This window comes from Drosophila persimilis, unplaced genomic scaffold (assembly GCF_003286085.1).
Source record: "Drosophila persimilis strain 14011-0111.01,24,50 unplaced genomic scaffold, DperRS2 tig00000431-arrow-pilon, whole genome shotgun sequence".
In the NCBI taxonomy this organism is placed as follows: domain Eukaryota; kingdom Metazoa; phylum Arthropoda; class Insecta; order Diptera; family Drosophilidae; genus Drosophila; species Drosophila persimilis.
In genome coordinates, this window is record NW_020825312.1 from 4,972,072 (window position 1) to 4,987,938 (window position 15,867).

Consider the following 15,867-nt stretch of genomic DNA (forward strand, 5'->3'; position numbering starts at 1 on the left):
CTTTGGCATGCTGACTCGAACTAAAGAGTCAACTGTGTGGCTTCGGTTATAGTTGAATTTATTCATTCTATATTCTATTTAATTTCATTGCTTTAAATTGACAATATTTTGGTTCGTGTTCGTGTTTATTTTAAGGGGAAATATTGCAAGGGAAGATGTAAAAAAAATACAAAATAATAATAATAACTTTCAACAATTCGTAATTCGTAATTTTCTAGAAACTGCATTAAGACAATATACCTAGACTGTACAACAGTTTTACAGGATAGGGATACTCTCTAAATATCAACAAAACACTAAAATACTATCCAGGCTAGGGGAAAGGAAAGGAAAGGACGAAGACCTAATCTTTTCTCGATGGGACAAAGGTATCATTAGCTGCTGCCGGCTCAGTGGATCCGCTGCTACTGAATTGGCTGGATAGAGGGGTGCTCACATCGCGACTCTCCCCGTTGAGCAGGTAAACCGGCACATTGCTGGTCACCAATTCGATGTTGTGGGCGGGGGAGGGCACGGCGTTGCTGTCATCCGCCCCCAGGCCGTCTTCCTGAATTTCTAGCTCCATGCCAACCTCTGGAAGGGATTTTGGTTCCTGAGGAGCTGCCGCTCCCGCTGGCATTGACTCCGGATCTTTTGAATCTGGCTCGGTCACAGATTCAACATCGGACTCTGGCGATGGATTCGGATTTGGAACTTCAACTGGCACTGTGTCCGAAACAACTTCTGGAGAGGACAACGAAAGCTTCTTTTTTTTCTTGATGTGCTTCCAAACGCTGTGGCCCCTTCGACGTCGTTGCTTGGCTTGACTCTGCTCCAACTGCTCCTCTTTCTCTTTCTTTATCTGCTGATTGTCCTCAGACGGCTCCTTACCCGATTCACCGCCATTCACTGGTTCATTTAACGAGGTGGATAATCGATGCGAATTCTCGATAGTTCCCGCCCAGACATTGAGCTTGCAACGTTTCAGTCTTACAATGGGCTTGCCCCGTATGGCATAATTCCTTATGGTCGTCAGGTGTTTTTGCAGCTGCTCCGCCTCGTTTCGCTTCTTGGCATTAAGAGCGCGTAGCTGCTGGCACCGCTTCCTGGCCTTATTTATAAGCTCCTCCTGCCTCGGATCTACAGGATTACTCTTTTTGGTGCTGTTGGCCAATCTCCGCTGCCGGAGATTCTTCCGCTGCACGCTCAACAGCTGGTTGTAGAAACTCACATGCTCGTTAGCTGCCTTGGAGAACAGGCGTCGATTGAAGCTGTACACTCTAGCATTCCCCTCGAGTTTCTCCATGTCGATAGAGCTCAGGGTATCGGTGGACGCTCTGAGTATCTGATATGGACTGGCCGAGCTGTGCGTAGACGCTGGAGGCGTGGGCAATTCCCCTCGCCCTCGGGGTGTGCCTCTCATGCGTGTGGGCGTGCAGCTGGAGGCATGGCTCGTAGTCGGTGTCAGCTGGGAGGCGGTGATTTGGGCCGCTCTGGGCGCACTTCTGACCGGCGAGGCCATGCTCCCCGGAATCTCGGTAATCTCTTTGTAACCACTGGATCTTCCTTTACTATCACAATTGTTACTACTTGCGTTCAGTTTGGCGAACATCTTGGCGCTGGCCTGAATGTGCTCTGCAACAGATATCGAAATAAAAATCTTAAGTACATGAACACATTGTAAGTAATCTCTTTTAACCCTTACCTTTGAGAGCCATCCACTTCAGATTGTCAATGCGGTCCGCTTTTAAGGCTGGCGATGTCTCGAACCGTTTTATATCTGCCTTCTTGGATGCGACTGTGCTGGCTCTCGAGGCAGTTTTACCCAGGTGCAGGGGACTAAAGGTAACCTGTTTTTTCTGCATCGAACTCTCGCTGCAGTTGCTATTCTGACTAGATGGCTGGCGGCAGTGATGTACGTGCTGGTGCTGGTGGGTGCTGGCATCGCTGCTACTTGCGCTGCTGCTCCTGGGAAAGCGACTGTCGGCGTTTCTATGGACTGAGTAGAGCAGGTCGGTGGTTTTAGTTGTGGTTGTGCCCGGTAGTCGATTGTCCGAGTAGAGGTGGCACGGGGGCAGTGCATCCTCTTCCTGTATTTGTTCCTCGAGCTCTTCTTCATCCACGGTCGTTTGAACCGACTGATCCACGAGATGCGGGGCTGTTGTGGACACCAGATGGAGGCTGTCCCTTCGACAGCTATAGCTATTGACTATTCGGGGCACTATGTACGTGGTGGGTGGTGGTGGTTCGGAGACAGAGATGGCAGCAGCACTTGGACCTCGCTCATAGGTCCTCAGGTTGCTCGGATATATCCGCGTGACGGGCACAGAGTCATCTTCCCCAAGGGACTGACTGGCTGAATCATTTGAATTTGAGTTTGAATTTGAATTTGAGTTCGAGTTGTTGCCATCCACATTGGCTGGCACATTGAAGTCGAGAGAGAACATTTCTACATCATCATCGGAATCGCGGAGATCCACAATCTCAACGGTGTTATCGATGCCTTTAAACAAAGCCGAGGCTCTCTTACAGGGCTCCAGCTGGCGGGCATTTTTGCAGAGATTCTGGAGAAAGACAGGGGGATGCTGGCTGGACGAAGGCGTTGGCGTCCTCGACCTAACGCTGCTCCAGAGTGGGCAGCTGTCCTCATCATCCGAACTGATTACCTGCAGTATTCATAGAAATATAAACATTTGTGTTAAACTGATGAAAACTAGAGCCATCTCTAGTGGGGGCCATTTTCGTTACTCAGCTGAGATTGTAGTCACTTTGGGACAGCCGAGTGGAGCCAGCCTCCGCCTGTCACGCGACTAACTGCGTCGGCGGAGCCTTTTGCTCCATCTGCTTGTCCGAATCAGACCTTTTACTGGGACATCATTGTTAAACCGAAGAGAATGAAAGTAATGGGAAGCTAAATAAACACAACTCACCACTTCGCTGGAGTGCGGCGGCCGATTCTCAACTTTGATGGCCGCATGCAGGCTTGTGCAGCTATTCTGGCGCAGCTGATTCAATATAGAGCGCGTGGCCGTGGCTCGGACACTGTAAGTACAGTACTCTGCGTATTTACTGGTCGTGGCCAGTGTTTTTGAGGGCCGCATAAACTTGTCGGCGAACTCGACAATCCGCTCCTTGACTGCCTCATCGGGCTCGAGTCGTTGCCAGTAATAAAATATTAAAATATATTCGATGTAAAGTTTGTCCGGCAGCTCCGCTTGAATCATAATGCTAGGCATAGACCAATGAGGAAAGAGGCGGCTGTACAGAAAATAAATACAAGTTGAAAAGGAAGGGTAGGAAAGGAAAGGAATAAATATACAAATTTAGAGAAATAACAGCGCTATGTATATCTAACGACCTTTACCTGTACAACACCGATAGAATGCTAGCCCGATTAAACAACTTTGGTGCGGCCAGAAGAGTGCGGAGAACATGCTCCTTGTGGACGCCAGCGCCGCCCTCGCCGTATTCTACATACAGCTTGAGGCAACTACTGATTCGATTGATGATGAGCTCTTCCTTTTCGACTGGCTCTTGGGCAGAGCACAGTTCACAGGATATGTAGAAGGCCACAATATTGCACATGCGTTGGCGATAGGCATTATCATGTCGGACCGACCTGCCTATGGTGTGGATGACATCGGTGAGTCCGGTGAGAGTGCGGGCCAATTTCCTACATCTCTGCGGCGAGTACTGGGCAATTTCAAACTCCTCCCGAATGGCCCTATCCAATTAAGTATACAGTAAATAATCCAAATAAGCACCTTCCCCCCCTTCCCCCGTCTCCCAGCCACACTCACCCTTCGTACTGCGAGAGAAGACGAGCGATGCGTTTGTCGAAACTGTCATCGTTCAGGGCGGCTATAGCATCATGAATCGTTCGCTTAGTTTCAGTCAAATGGGCAAATTCCGGCTCCGGATTCACCTGGGGTTCCGGGGTGGCCGGCGATATGTACTCATTGTCATCGGCATGGGCAACGATGCTGGCCTTATCAAAGTCGTCCAACATGCTGCTACTGCTCTTTCTGTTCCTGTTCCTGCTCCTTGGCTCGCAGAGGCAGCTTTGTGTTAAGCTCATAATTCTGCGAATGCAAATTGGGCGAAAAAAATCGCAGGTTAAACCCGTTATTGCAGTGAAAGTCCCCACAGTTGTCATTGGGAGACATACCCCATACCCAGATCTGAATAGGACCGAAGAATCGACGCACTTGCTAAGTACGCCTTATACTGGAAATTTCGACACCCTGAGGCAAGACACTAACTCAGCACACATTGGATTGTGTTTAAGCATATTACTTTTGTAATATGCTACTTTTATATATACTTTTTATACTTTGAGCAAAAGCAGTGCCACCGATTAAGAGCTTCGTCGACCGAATGTTGCGTTCATGCGGCACGCGCTTGTGATTGAGAAAACATCGCAAACTGCTTACTCCAGGTATCATTCTATATGGTTTTCAAGACTGAAAACACGACGGCGCTCAACGAATAAAGAGCGCGTTGATCTGATATTATTTTCTTCTTTTAATGTGCTCCGTAAATACGCTATTTAGTGAAATTAACATTTTTATCGTGAAATTTAGTTCCCGTTTTCAAAACACCGTCAGACAGATTCGAGAACTTACGCGTATATACACATTCTACATGGTTACTACACATTGGCTACATAATGTGAGGAAAAAGAGGTATGGAGGACAGGCAACACGGCCCAGAAATTGCCGCGCATGCAAGGCGAAGTGTACCCCATTTACCCAATGTACCTTGCCGATTTTGTCTGCAAGATATGTTGTCCTCACACGCGAGGTGAGGGTTCGCACGAACCTTGCAATTTGTCTTGACTGTTTTTGCCTGTTTTCCATACCCTTTATATATACGGTCTGACCCTCAGAAATATACGGTAAATATACTGATGAATTATTTCATCATATTCCTCAAATTTGATATTCTGCTTAATATTACAAGCTCGCTAGGCTCTCCAGCCATAAACACATGCTTTTATCCGTTTTATGAATCAATTTTGTAGAAGAACGGTAGATTTAAAGACTACTTTTTATTTAATTGTGTCTACAAGAAGGTAAAAACAAAAATGTCCACTAAGTTAATTACATGATAATATATTGCTGCTATGTATCCCGTCCGAACCTCAGAATATACCAAAGTATATCGTCTCATTTTCAAAATAAAGCGTATATATTATGATTAAGACTTGGCCTATTCCACCCCCCTCTATTTATCCGCGGAAAATAATACTGTATGTAAATTATTCTTGTAGAGCCATCCTTTGTCTGTACTTAAAAACGTTCACCTGAACTGCGCTAAAACTCCTCAAGTTCATTTTCGTTGAGTGTATTAAAATACCTAATGGTCGACAATGTCTTTTCTGTACATGATCATGAATATTAATTCCCGCTTTTAAGACACCGTATAAACCCAACAAGTAGAGATGGCAGGATCTATCGATATGATGGAAGCTACATATATCGATGGTGATATTTTAACTTATTTAAGACATAATATTCTTTTTCACTCCGTATTTTAAAATAAACTAGTGGTCTTCTGCGCTGGGATGTTAGGATAGATCTTGTCAGAGCGGAAAAATATTGCTACCATTGTAACAAGAAAATATTCAAAATCCACTTCGATACTAATCGGTGCTGGTGAACGAATCATGTATGGTACGTGTAATATTACATACATTATTTTATGTAGACTCTGTGTACATGTACATATGTACTTAGTTGCGCTGTAGACATTTTTGTATAATAGTTTAAGGGATATGTATATTATATGTATGACTGATATAGGGGTATATAATATGGCTTGTCGTGACTTATCCCTTTGTGGTAATGATAGTTATATGTATGTTTGATAGTTAGGACTAGATTTTAAATGGGTGCAGACCCTTTCCATCGGTTTTATGTTAATTCTCTTTCGTTCAGAATTTAATTTTTATTTCTCTAATGAATTGTCACGAGATGATAATGCCATCTAAAGAGACGAAAGAAAAGATGCGATCCCTTTAAAGATTTTTTAGTCTGCGGAGTTTTCTCTCAGTGTGTATGCAATGTGGATCGTAGGACATGTGCGGATAAATATACTTCTGACCTGACCCCTCATTAAGCGTGTATGATCACCATCAATAACCGAGAGGACATAGCCATTTCGTTTTGGTCCTGCAGGCTACTATGCAGACAGGCTTTTTAAATCAGTAAAGAACTCCATATGTACAGCATTTCCAGGCCAAATTTTTACAAAATCAGATGAGACACTCTAGCAACGTTCGATCTGCAAGGGCATCAGACAAGGGCTTGGTTTTTTCTGGTTTTAATGTTGTTACCAACTTTATTTGTTAAGTTCTTAATCAGTTCTTTCAATGATTCTAAAAATTCCAAAAAAAAAGAAAACTTAAAGAATTACATATTAAAATTTATCGCTTTTGCTTCATTCTTCAATAAAACTGAATTTTAAGTTTACGCAATCGACAGGAACATCTGAAGAGAGCGTTGAAAGTTGCGTTGCAAGTACAGATACAAACAACAAAATTGTAAAATTGATAACGCGAAGATAAAATTGAGTGGCAAATGCTGGGATGGCGGACGGGCGGGCGACCAGCTGACCTGACCCAACAGCCAAATGATAAAAACTCATTTGCTGGATGAGGAGATTCTGGCCGAGCCTGTGCTCGACAACCCCATAAAAATAGAATATAGAAATAAACTACAGAATGTACGTTGCTATTTGTTGTTGCTGTTGTTTGTTTTAGGGATGTTGCTGTTCATTGTTGTTGGATTTTCGTGTTTGCTTTTGTTGTTTATGTTATTTGTTATTGTTGTTGGATTTACAACTCGTCCTTCTTGGGCGCCTCCTCCTCCTCCTCGGTCTCCTCTGCGGGCTCGGCATCGGCCACCTCACCGTTGGCATCGAGGAACTTGATGAAATCGTCCAGAGTTCTATCCAAGTTGTAGTCGATGACCTTGTTGTCATCCTTACGGAAGTACTTGATTGTGGGGAAGGATGAGATTTTAATGTTCTCCAGCTCGTTGGCAGTAGAGTCCATCTTGGCAATCACAATGTCGGTGTTGTCCTTGTACTTCTCGGCCAGCTGGTCATATATGGGTGCCAGCTGCTTGCAGTGGCCGCACCATGGAGCATAGAACTCAACCAGGACGGACTTGCTCTTGTCGAGGGCGACGCTCTCGAAGTTGCTGGAGACAAGGACCTTGACGGGCTGTTTATCCCAATCCTCGGGCAGATCCTGGGACAGCAAGTGCTGCTTCAGTTTTCCGTCGAGGAACTTCTTCAGGAAAGCTTCAATGGTCTCGGCAGACAGATCGTTCGACTCTGGCTTGTACTTGGCCATGTCCTCCTCCAGTTTGATCAGACGGATGGTTGGCACCTCCTCCTTGTTCATACCGAAGAACTCAAAGATGCGGGTATGGTCCTCCTCATCAGACGAGATCGTAACGAACAGAATATCATCGCGGTACTTCTTAGCAATCTCCTTAAGGGGATCGACATGGGCCTCAATGTGTCCGGCCTCCTTGGAGACGAAGAACAACAGGTGGGATTTGATGGAGCCTCCGAAGATCTTTGAAGCCGACTCGTGGTTGAAGTCCACAATCAGGGGCAGAGACTGTACTTGAGCGAACTTCTTCAGAGTCTCCTCGGTGAGCTCGCCTTCGAACACAGATTTCTTGTCATCGAAGGGCTTGAACAGGATCACGCCATTGTCCTTGGCCTCGTACTTGGCAATAATATCGGCATTGCTGCTCACTCCGAAGACAAACGAGTCCAGGGCGTTGGCGGCCTTGGTGAAGGTCTTGGCCTCCTCAGAGTCGGTATCCTTGAAGAAACCAATGATGGCAATTTCGTTGTCCTTGAGGAACTGCTCAGCATCGGCCACGCTGGTCAGATCCTTGGCAGGTGGTCCAGTCTTCTTGGTTACCCAAGAGATGATGTCGGCGGCCTGACGACCCCCGCTGTACTCCACTGGAGCACCGCTCCGGAAGAACTTGAGTGTGGGATAACCACGCACCTGGTACTGCTCAGCTAGCTCACCTTCGACGGTGGCGTCGACCTTGGCCAGCTTGATTGGTGAATCCTTCTCGGCCAGCTGCTGAGCAGCCTTGGCATACTCGGGAGCGAGGGCCTTGCAGTGTCCGCACCAGGGAGCATCTGGAAGGATTAAGAAAGAGGGGGAAGAGTGCAATTAGAAAACGGAATTCTGTTCTCTTTATCTCATTCTGGCAGGGTCGTTATTCAATAGTAATAGTAATTGTAATAGTAATACTAACAGACATTTGCAATTGGCATCCAAACGGAAAATTCTAATTTTGGACTGTTAATTGTAATCGCATTCGCTACATTGGACACGGATCTGGAGCAGGGCCCGTTCGCATTGTTCTACTTCGACCAGCTGTTTGGCATTATGCAAATTCCACGTGGTGTATTCCCATTGCCTGCCTGCAGCCCCAGCTGCAATTTAACACGCATCCACGCACACATCTACCACGGCGAGATGACATAATAACGACTTGACAACGTCTTAAGAGGCCCTGCTTATCACCGGCTTGACTTAGCTTCGGCTTCGGCTGACGTGGCCGGGCCATTCGCCTTGGCATTGCCATTGGCACAGGCACAGGCACACACAGCAAGAAAATATTCGAAGATAAGATTTCTGATGCGGATGACCCGCAGCACCAATAAGTAACTTAGCTGACGTTGTCATTCACACTCCGAAAGCGTAAACGCTGGCATAAACAAACCATGCGTCGTCGCCATATTGGCGAAACCAGAGATGCCGGCCAAACATATCTGGCTTTTAAAGGTTGAAGTAATACAGGGACGGGACTTTTTTTATATCACTGATTTTTGTTTATCTCTGAAGTGTGTTCATTTGCGGGAAGATAAGGAGCGAATGGATTCTCGATTTCTTTGCTGTCGGATACAGTACTTTGAAAACATCTTTGAGGCCATTCATTATACATTTTTTTCGTTAGCTAAATCTGTTCCTCTTTACATGCGCCAGCACTGGCAGCCACAGCACCGTTAAGCATGCGCAATGAAAGAGTTGAATGAACTTTCCATTGCGTGGCCGCGCCGACGTAGAAAAGGGCACAGAGCGGAAACCAAAACCAGAATAGAAAGCATATAGCGAAAAGATTGTACACATAAAGAATATCTTGCTTGTCTAACCTAGATTCGAATGAAGAGTTGCCCGACAACTTTTATTTACTTTTGTTTCTTTCTAACGCAAGATTGATGAAGCGGATGCGAATGCGTGGGCACGATTTGGCCACGCCCAGGGCAGCGAGCAGTGGGCAGGCAGCATTAATATTGCTGATAAAAGTGAAACATACGGGACGGGAACAATAAACTCTATCTTGATGTCCAAGGACCTGAAGCAGAGGGAGCAGTTAGCAAAAGTGTGCTTCCTGAAGGTAATACTGCGCATAAGCATTGTCTCGACATTTAACATTTAGAATTTATGGCACTTTTATGGGAACAACAGGAACAATAACAACACAGCGTTCGCTTGCTCGCTCTCACACCCATCCCCGAGCACACACACACAGGTGCAAGATGTGCGCGTTGAAAAGAGATGACAGTTGCACCAAACGAAGAGAGAGGGGAAAACTGTGAGAGAGCGCAACTCTCAGCTCTCTCGTTGATGTGAAAGATAAAAACGTTTAAAAAAGCGATAAAAGTGCTGGAAAAGCAACTAAAGAGTTTTCACTTGTTATGGTAAACTCCAATTCTTTTCCTTGAATTCCCACAGGCGTCGCATACTCGCATCAAGCAACAATTTTTTTGGGCTACCAACTGCCACGCAGACATATTTTTCGATGCTTCGTTCTCGTTCCACTTGCTCCCGGTCAAAAGACCACGTAGCCGCGAAATCGCATGAATCAGCCAGCGGAAAGCGGAAAGCGTCAGCCGGCGCGCAAATATAATATTTACTTAAGATTTCTAATACAAAAATACTTACAGAACTCAACTAGCACAAATTCATTGTCGGCAACCAATTGCTTAAAGTTGTCCACTGTCGCAATGAGAACCCCCTCCTCAACTTTGACTTCGGCAGCGGCCACGTAGAAAGCCGCGGCGAGTAGTGTACAGATTAGGAATTTCATCGCGGCCACTTTTATATGCTAAGTAATATGTTGGGGTATATCACACACTTCTGTTGCAACTGGTGCTGTTCTGTTCTCTGTTTGTCGGTTTTGTCGGTTTGACGGGACGCGAGAGGGTGAGTGACAGCGCCACGTCTATATACCGTCTGACGCTCGGAATATACCGTATCATTTTCAAAATATACCGTGAACATACCGACGAATTATTTCAATCGTGTTCTTCGATTTTAGCACTGAAAATATTTCATATCCGACAATCTAATCAGTATGATAAAAAAATGGTTATTTTTAAAAACTTGTCATTATTGGATTGTTATAAAATTATAAAATGGGGCTTAGGCAAAAGAGATCAACAATTGAACATTATAACTACATACACCTTCTGACCATCAGAATATACTGAAATAACTGTCAGATTAGCAAAATATACCGTAAATATACCGATATTATATATACCATTCTATTTCCTTACAAGAAAAGTTACCAAGATATCTTTCACCAGTGGATATATATATGAAAATTTGGGTGGGAAAAAGAAACAATACCCTATGTTCTTAAGTATAAAATTGAAAAAGAAATTAAATGGATTTATGGTACATACCATTATATACCGATACAAACAAATTATATAGTATACCGCTGTCTTAGCTGTCAATGAAAAGTCATCGATATCATTTGATTTTTTAAACACGGCTGTTTCAATGATTTTGTACACTATAAATTTTCTAATATTTTATACCGCCTCTGCGCATAATTTAGAGGTTCCCAATTACCAGAACCCTGCAAAAAAAATCGTCCAAGACCTCATAGACAGCTGGCAATCCCCGATTGGTTACTTGGAGAGTCGCGGGTACCTCCCAAAGGATATCCAGTATGTTCCGGACCTGAATTTTGATACTGCGCAAAAAAACTCACTCCAAGACTGGCCACAAAACGATTTATCACAAAAACAATACCAAGAATCTCCAGCTAAAGCCAACGCGGAAAATGCAATTCGGGAAATGGACCCCGCTCTGGCGGAAACCGATCGTCTAGTCCGCTCCTTTGACGAACAGGATTCAGACGAATTGAAGAAAATGTTTGACAGGCTTTTCTCATCAAAAAATGACGATACCATATCCGATGAAATCAAGTCCAAGCTAGACGTTTCCTGGGACATGAATCAGATAAAGACTTCGGCCTTAAGGGAAGCCAATAAACGCTATGAGAAATTCTGCATCAAACGCACACAGAATGAGCCCCTTTCCACGGACACAGACGAGCAGTTTGATTCCGCTATCGACGCAGAGATAGCAGAGCTGTATCCCTCTGTTCTTTCCAAAAAAGATGATATCAAAAATAACGATATGATAGTTGCTTCACCAGACACGAAACTATACCACCTGATCAAAGGATATGGCAAGATTCTGGGCAACCGAGAACTAGGAGATAAGGCGATATACAAGCAAATTCATCTAGCTCAAAACAAGACCAGAAGGTCGCGCAGGAGACCCAGTGACATCTTTAATATGTAATAAATTCTTCAATTAATGTTCAAATTGCTTTCCAAGCTCCTTTGAAATCCATTTAGCCTTTTGAGCTGTTCAATTTAACTCTTTCTTGAGATCAAAATGTTTTTGCCTATTCATGCATTCGATTCCCAAACACTTGGAATGTTGCCAACGGTAAAGGAAAGGAAATGCGCGGATTTTTTTGTTTGTATATTTAATATATTTTGTGGTATAACGGATTGCCGGATAAAACTCATCTCTGTTTTAAAAATAATAAATTATTGTTGAATCAATGTAATGGGAACATATGGATTTATTTTCGGAGTTGTATTGTCTGCATATCGTTAAACTTCCTGCTTCGTCACATGATCCTAAAGAGATAAGGCATTAAAAAAGAGTAATTCGTAAAAGTCTCCTTTAATGTATGCATGAATGTTGTATATTGGATCTTTTCTATAGAAAGTTAATGGTAAATATCATTAACTGGAACTTAATTTGTGCATTCAGAAGCGGCCACCTGTTGCACACATTGTTCGATGATTTTCAAAACAATATCTGCCGTTTGGTCGGTACTAAATGGTTTATTTACAGCGGGGACATGCACGAATAAACTCCGCTTGGAGTCCACGTCGAGAGATTTCAGATATATGTAACCGCAGAGAAAATCGCCCACATTTTTGGAAGCCCTCGTGGCACCTAAAGACTTATGACTGTTGTTCGGAATTGCGGGGGCCACACACGCCTCGCATGTTGCATTTACAGCCTCTACAATCTTATCAACGTCAAGGCCGCAACGCAGTACATTTGCCTTGCCATTGTGCGGGAGGACACAACTGCCGTTGGACAAATACTGTCCGGAATTGTCTGGCCGTCGGAACTTGTGGTTATAGGCCAGCTTCTCCACATAAACGCATTGAGCTATACCCGATACTCCTACATGTATGACCATCTGTGTTGAATAAATGACGTCAATATCGCAGGTAAAAGATCTAGGGTTTAAAAAAATATATTTGCCTCTGGCTGGCGGCTCCATATCTCTGCGCACGCCTCATCCACTGCTTCGTACTCGACGGAGACCAGACGCTTCTCCAGGTCATATTCAATGCCATTGTGGGTGAGCAGCTCCGGCAGCAGCTTTACAGCCTCCCAACTGGCATTGATTTCCTCATGTCCAATAAATGGTCCGAAACCAGACACAATAATTAGTTTTCGTTCCGACGACGACATCGTATGTACAATAATGTAAATACATATATATTATTCTTCTGTTGATATGTAAACAATAGAAAATCGTGAGTGAACATTCATGATGTTATGAAAGATAAAAGTGTTAGAAATTTCGTTCCCTCTCTACGTCATACACCTTGCAATTTTCTTTGATATTGAAAAAATACTAAAAATGAGACGCGCAATGGACTCACCTCACTGTGCGGTGCACATGTGTAGTTACTATGTAAAAATGATGACCTTTTTTAGTTAACTTGATTTTATAAACAGTCCAATAATATGAGGATTTAAAACTAGCCAGACTTATATAAAATTTATTCATTAATCGAATAAAAGTATGTATTCAGGGCGGAGGGTTATAGCTAGCAAGTAATATTAAGTCGAATATCAAAATCGAGAAATATGATTTCCGATCACGGATAGAGAACGATTAAGCCGGTATATTTGTAAGGGTAAGACGGTATATTTTATCGAATCCGCGGTCACAACAAATATATTTACGTACATTCCAAGTTTTGATTTTTTGTTTGAACCTTACTTTATAAACAATAAAATAAAAGGAAGCACTTAAAACTGTCCAATTTTGCAGAAAATTGATTGATTAATCGGTTAAAATTATATGTTCATGGCTGAGGGTCCAAGCTAGCTAGTAACACTAAACCGAATATAAAAAACGACAAATATAATTTCTGGATGGTGAACAGAAAATAACGATTACAACGATTAACCCAACACCACAAACCAAACACTTTAACATCAACAATTTATTTACGTACATTCCAAATAAAAATCCGTGCTAATGCACCAACAACGAAACTCACAATCGAATCAATAGAAAGCGGGCAAGAGCCAGCAACCAGGGCACAGCGATCTAGCAGAATTTTGTAAGTAATTCGGCTAATCTAATCTGTGCGACTAATAACGGCACCACGGCAGCGCCGTCGTCAGGGCTTAACTAACTCACACAAATGAACTTTGTACATTAAACATTTATTAATTTCGAACATGTCTCTTTTGGAGCTGCAGCCGGCGGACGAAAAAGTAGTACGAGCAGTTGGCGCTTTTCACACGCACTAGCTAGGTCGGAGAAGACGCAATCGAACAGTTAACAAAAGCCCAATTCCAATCACAAACATGCTGTCACGCCTGCAGGACTTCTTGTCACGCCACCGCCGGAAGTTTATCGTGACCGGAGTGCTGGTGGGTGGCGCCTACTGTGCGGCACGGTACGCCCAACGGAAGCTTGTGGAGATTCACGAGAAACAGGCGCGTGAGATGTTCGAGCGGACGCGGCGCACGCATCACTTCGAGTCGACGGAAAAGACTTGCAACCAAGTGATCCTGGGCCTGGGCGAGGAGATGTGTGACGCTGTGTTGAGGGAGTGCAGCACGGACGAGCTGCTCGAGCAACTGCGTCAGAATCCAAAAAACAAAGTAGAACTGTGGGAAGAGATGAAGGTCGTGGCGTTCACCCGCCTAGCCACGTTCGTCTACGCCTCGTCTATGTTGGTGATTGCCCTCAGAGTGCAACTGAATCTCTTAGGTGGATACATTTACCGCGACATCACGACGGAGCAGACACGAATCACTGACGAGCTTAAGCAGCAGTATCTCTCACTGATCCGTCACTTCATCACAGAGGACGGTATCAGAGATCTCGTTCGGTATATTCGGACTCAGGTAATCGCAGTGGTAAAGTCGTCGATGCCCCTCTCACGTCAGCTCTCCCTCAACGACCTGGAGCAGCTGTTTTGGTCTCTGCAAATGGCCATAAATGCGGACACTCGCCGAGATCCAAACTCCAAGATGACGAAGTACCTGCTGCCCTCTCAAAGTTCCAGCTTCTCGCCGTTGCTCCAGCAGATGTACAATGAGACGCTGGATCTCCTGGAGAGTGAGGATGCCATTAGCGTGTGTACGCATAATGTAACCCGAGGCTTTGTGCTGGCCTGCGATGTCATTGCCGAGTCCCTTGGCGAGACTCTGCACCATCTGCCCACCGCAGAAGTGCAGAAGCAAGCGGAGACGCAGCAGTCCCAGCAGTTCAATCAGAGCTCCAGCAGTACCTCCCTTCCCAGCAGCCAAGCGGTCGATAATAACAACTTGCTGAACATCAACACGGTTTTGATGGCCATGGCCAAGCTGATACCAATCATCAGTGGGATTACTTCGGGGGGCTATGACAGTTCGGCGCGGTCTACCAACTTACCCACGCAGCTGCTTTCATTTTACTTGGTGGCGGAGAAGTCCAAGACGTTGGGGGCTAATGTCTACGAGACCTTCAGTTCTGCCTAAGCTACGACATTCACACATAGACAAAAACCCATATGTATGGATCTGTTCTGAGCATGGCCATAAGACAATTGTAACCCTATGTACATAAGAGTATAGTAAGGTTACCTATATTCATGCATACATATATGTATGTACGAGTATACCTGTTTAATTTTAACATGAGCATTAACATACTTTCAGAAGCCTGTTTGTAAGAGTATGCTATCGTCCCAAATTCCGTATTTAGTCTAACTCTTAAGAATATTTAATCAGAACCTTGTGTGTAAGGTAGCGATAAGAAGTTCCCGAATTGTGGAATCCTTTGATAAAGTTGACGTGGAGACGGGGACCCACAAAGCGAGCAACTGAAAGGCCTTTTAAAATAAACGGAAATTGTAATAATGTATACAACAATAAAAGGGGAAAGTGAGATCTGACTGGGGATCTTTGGCATTTCAAATGAATGGAAAAATTGAAAGAAAATTAAGAAGCAAAACAAAAAACATAAGTGAGAGATGGAACTATTGCCGGTACGAGAACCACAGATAGGACATTTCTCATGCACCACCAAAGGGGGTGGGTGGTGCTGAAAGAAACCCGCCCTGGGAATGTTGATAAGAAGCCCGGTACCCCGGACAGGACAGCTGTGAAATGGTAATAGAGCGGAGCCTGCGCAGAATGCAATACGTACAAAAATACTTGTCAATTTGGTAAGGGAATAAACTTTTGAAGCATCTTTTAGGCGCAGTTCGCGAGTATTAAAC

General features: G+C 44.3%; 5 protein-coding genes across 7 annotated transcripts; 2 read left to right on the forward strand and 3 right to left on the reverse strand.

The window, feature by feature from the left end:
* Positions 1–41: 41 nt before the first annotated feature.
* Positions 42–4,431, reverse strand: LOC6596943 (uncharacterized protein DDB_G0284459). Of its 3 annotated transcripts, none has more exons than XM_026989414.1 (6): positions 4,413–4,431; positions 3,780–4,061; positions 3,344–3,703; positions 2,910–3,237; positions 1,685–2,645; positions 42–1,614 (listed from the first exon to the last, which is right to left on the reverse strand). In XM_026989414.1, the coding sequence occupies exons 2-6, from the start codon at positions 4,055–4,057 to the stop codon at positions 344–346; spliced, it is 3,198 nt and encodes a 1,065-aa protein (XP_026845215.1). In that variant the 5' UTR covers positions 4,058–4,061; positions 4,413–4,431; the 3' UTR covers positions 42–343. The 3 variants fall into 3 exon arrangements, with proteins under 3 accessions (XP_026845215.1, XP_026845213.1, XP_026845214.1); XM_026989412.1 differs by lacking the exon at positions 4,413–4,431 and adding an exon at positions 4,148–4,403; XM_026989413.1 differs by lacking the exon at positions 4,413–4,431 and adding an exon at positions 4,155–4,402.
* A 1,961-nt stretch (positions 4,432–6,392) lies between these two features.
* On the reverse strand, positions 6,393–10,192 carry LOC6596942 (protein disulfide-isomerase). The gene is made up of 2 exons (XM_002022188.2): positions 9,968–10,192; positions 6,393–8,154 (listed from the first exon to the last, which is right to left on the reverse strand). Exons 1-2 carry the CDS (start codon positions 10,110–10,112, stop codon positions 6,818–6,820), a joined length of 1,482 nt encoding a protein of 493 aa, XP_002022224.2. The 5' UTR covers positions 10,113–10,192; the 3' UTR covers positions 6,393–6,817.
* Positions 10,193–10,813: 621 nt separating this feature from the next.
* On the forward strand, positions 10,814–11,900 carry LOC6596941. The gene has a single exon (XM_002022187.2). It carries the CDS (start codon positions 10,814–10,816, stop codon positions 11,624–11,626), a length of 813 nt encoding a protein of 270 aa, XP_002022223.2. The 3' UTR covers positions 11,627–11,900.
* A 125-nt stretch (positions 11,901–12,025) lies between these two features.
* On the reverse strand, positions 12,026–12,845 carry LOC6596940 (pyroglutamyl-peptidase 1). Its single transcript, XM_002022186.2, has 2 exons — positions 12,617–12,845; positions 12,026–12,551 (listed from the first exon to the last, which is right to left on the reverse strand). The coding sequence occupies exons 1-2, from the start codon at positions 12,827–12,829 to the stop codon at positions 12,093–12,095; spliced, it is 672 nt and encodes a 223-aa protein (XP_002022222.1). The 5' UTR covers positions 12,830–12,845; the 3' UTR covers positions 12,026–12,092.
* A 591-nt stretch (positions 12,846–13,436) lies between these two features.
* On the forward strand, positions 13,437–15,533 carry LOC6596939 (peroxisomal biogenesis factor 3). Its single transcript, XM_002022185.2, has 2 exons — positions 13,437–13,713; positions 13,856–15,533. The coding sequence occupies exon 2, from the start codon at positions 13,964–13,966 to the stop codon at positions 15,122–15,124; it is 1,161 nt and encodes a 386-aa protein (XP_002022221.1). The 5' UTR covers positions 13,437–13,713; positions 13,856–13,963; the 3' UTR covers positions 15,125–15,533.
* The last annotated feature ends 334 nt before the right edge of the window (positions 15,534–15,867 follow it).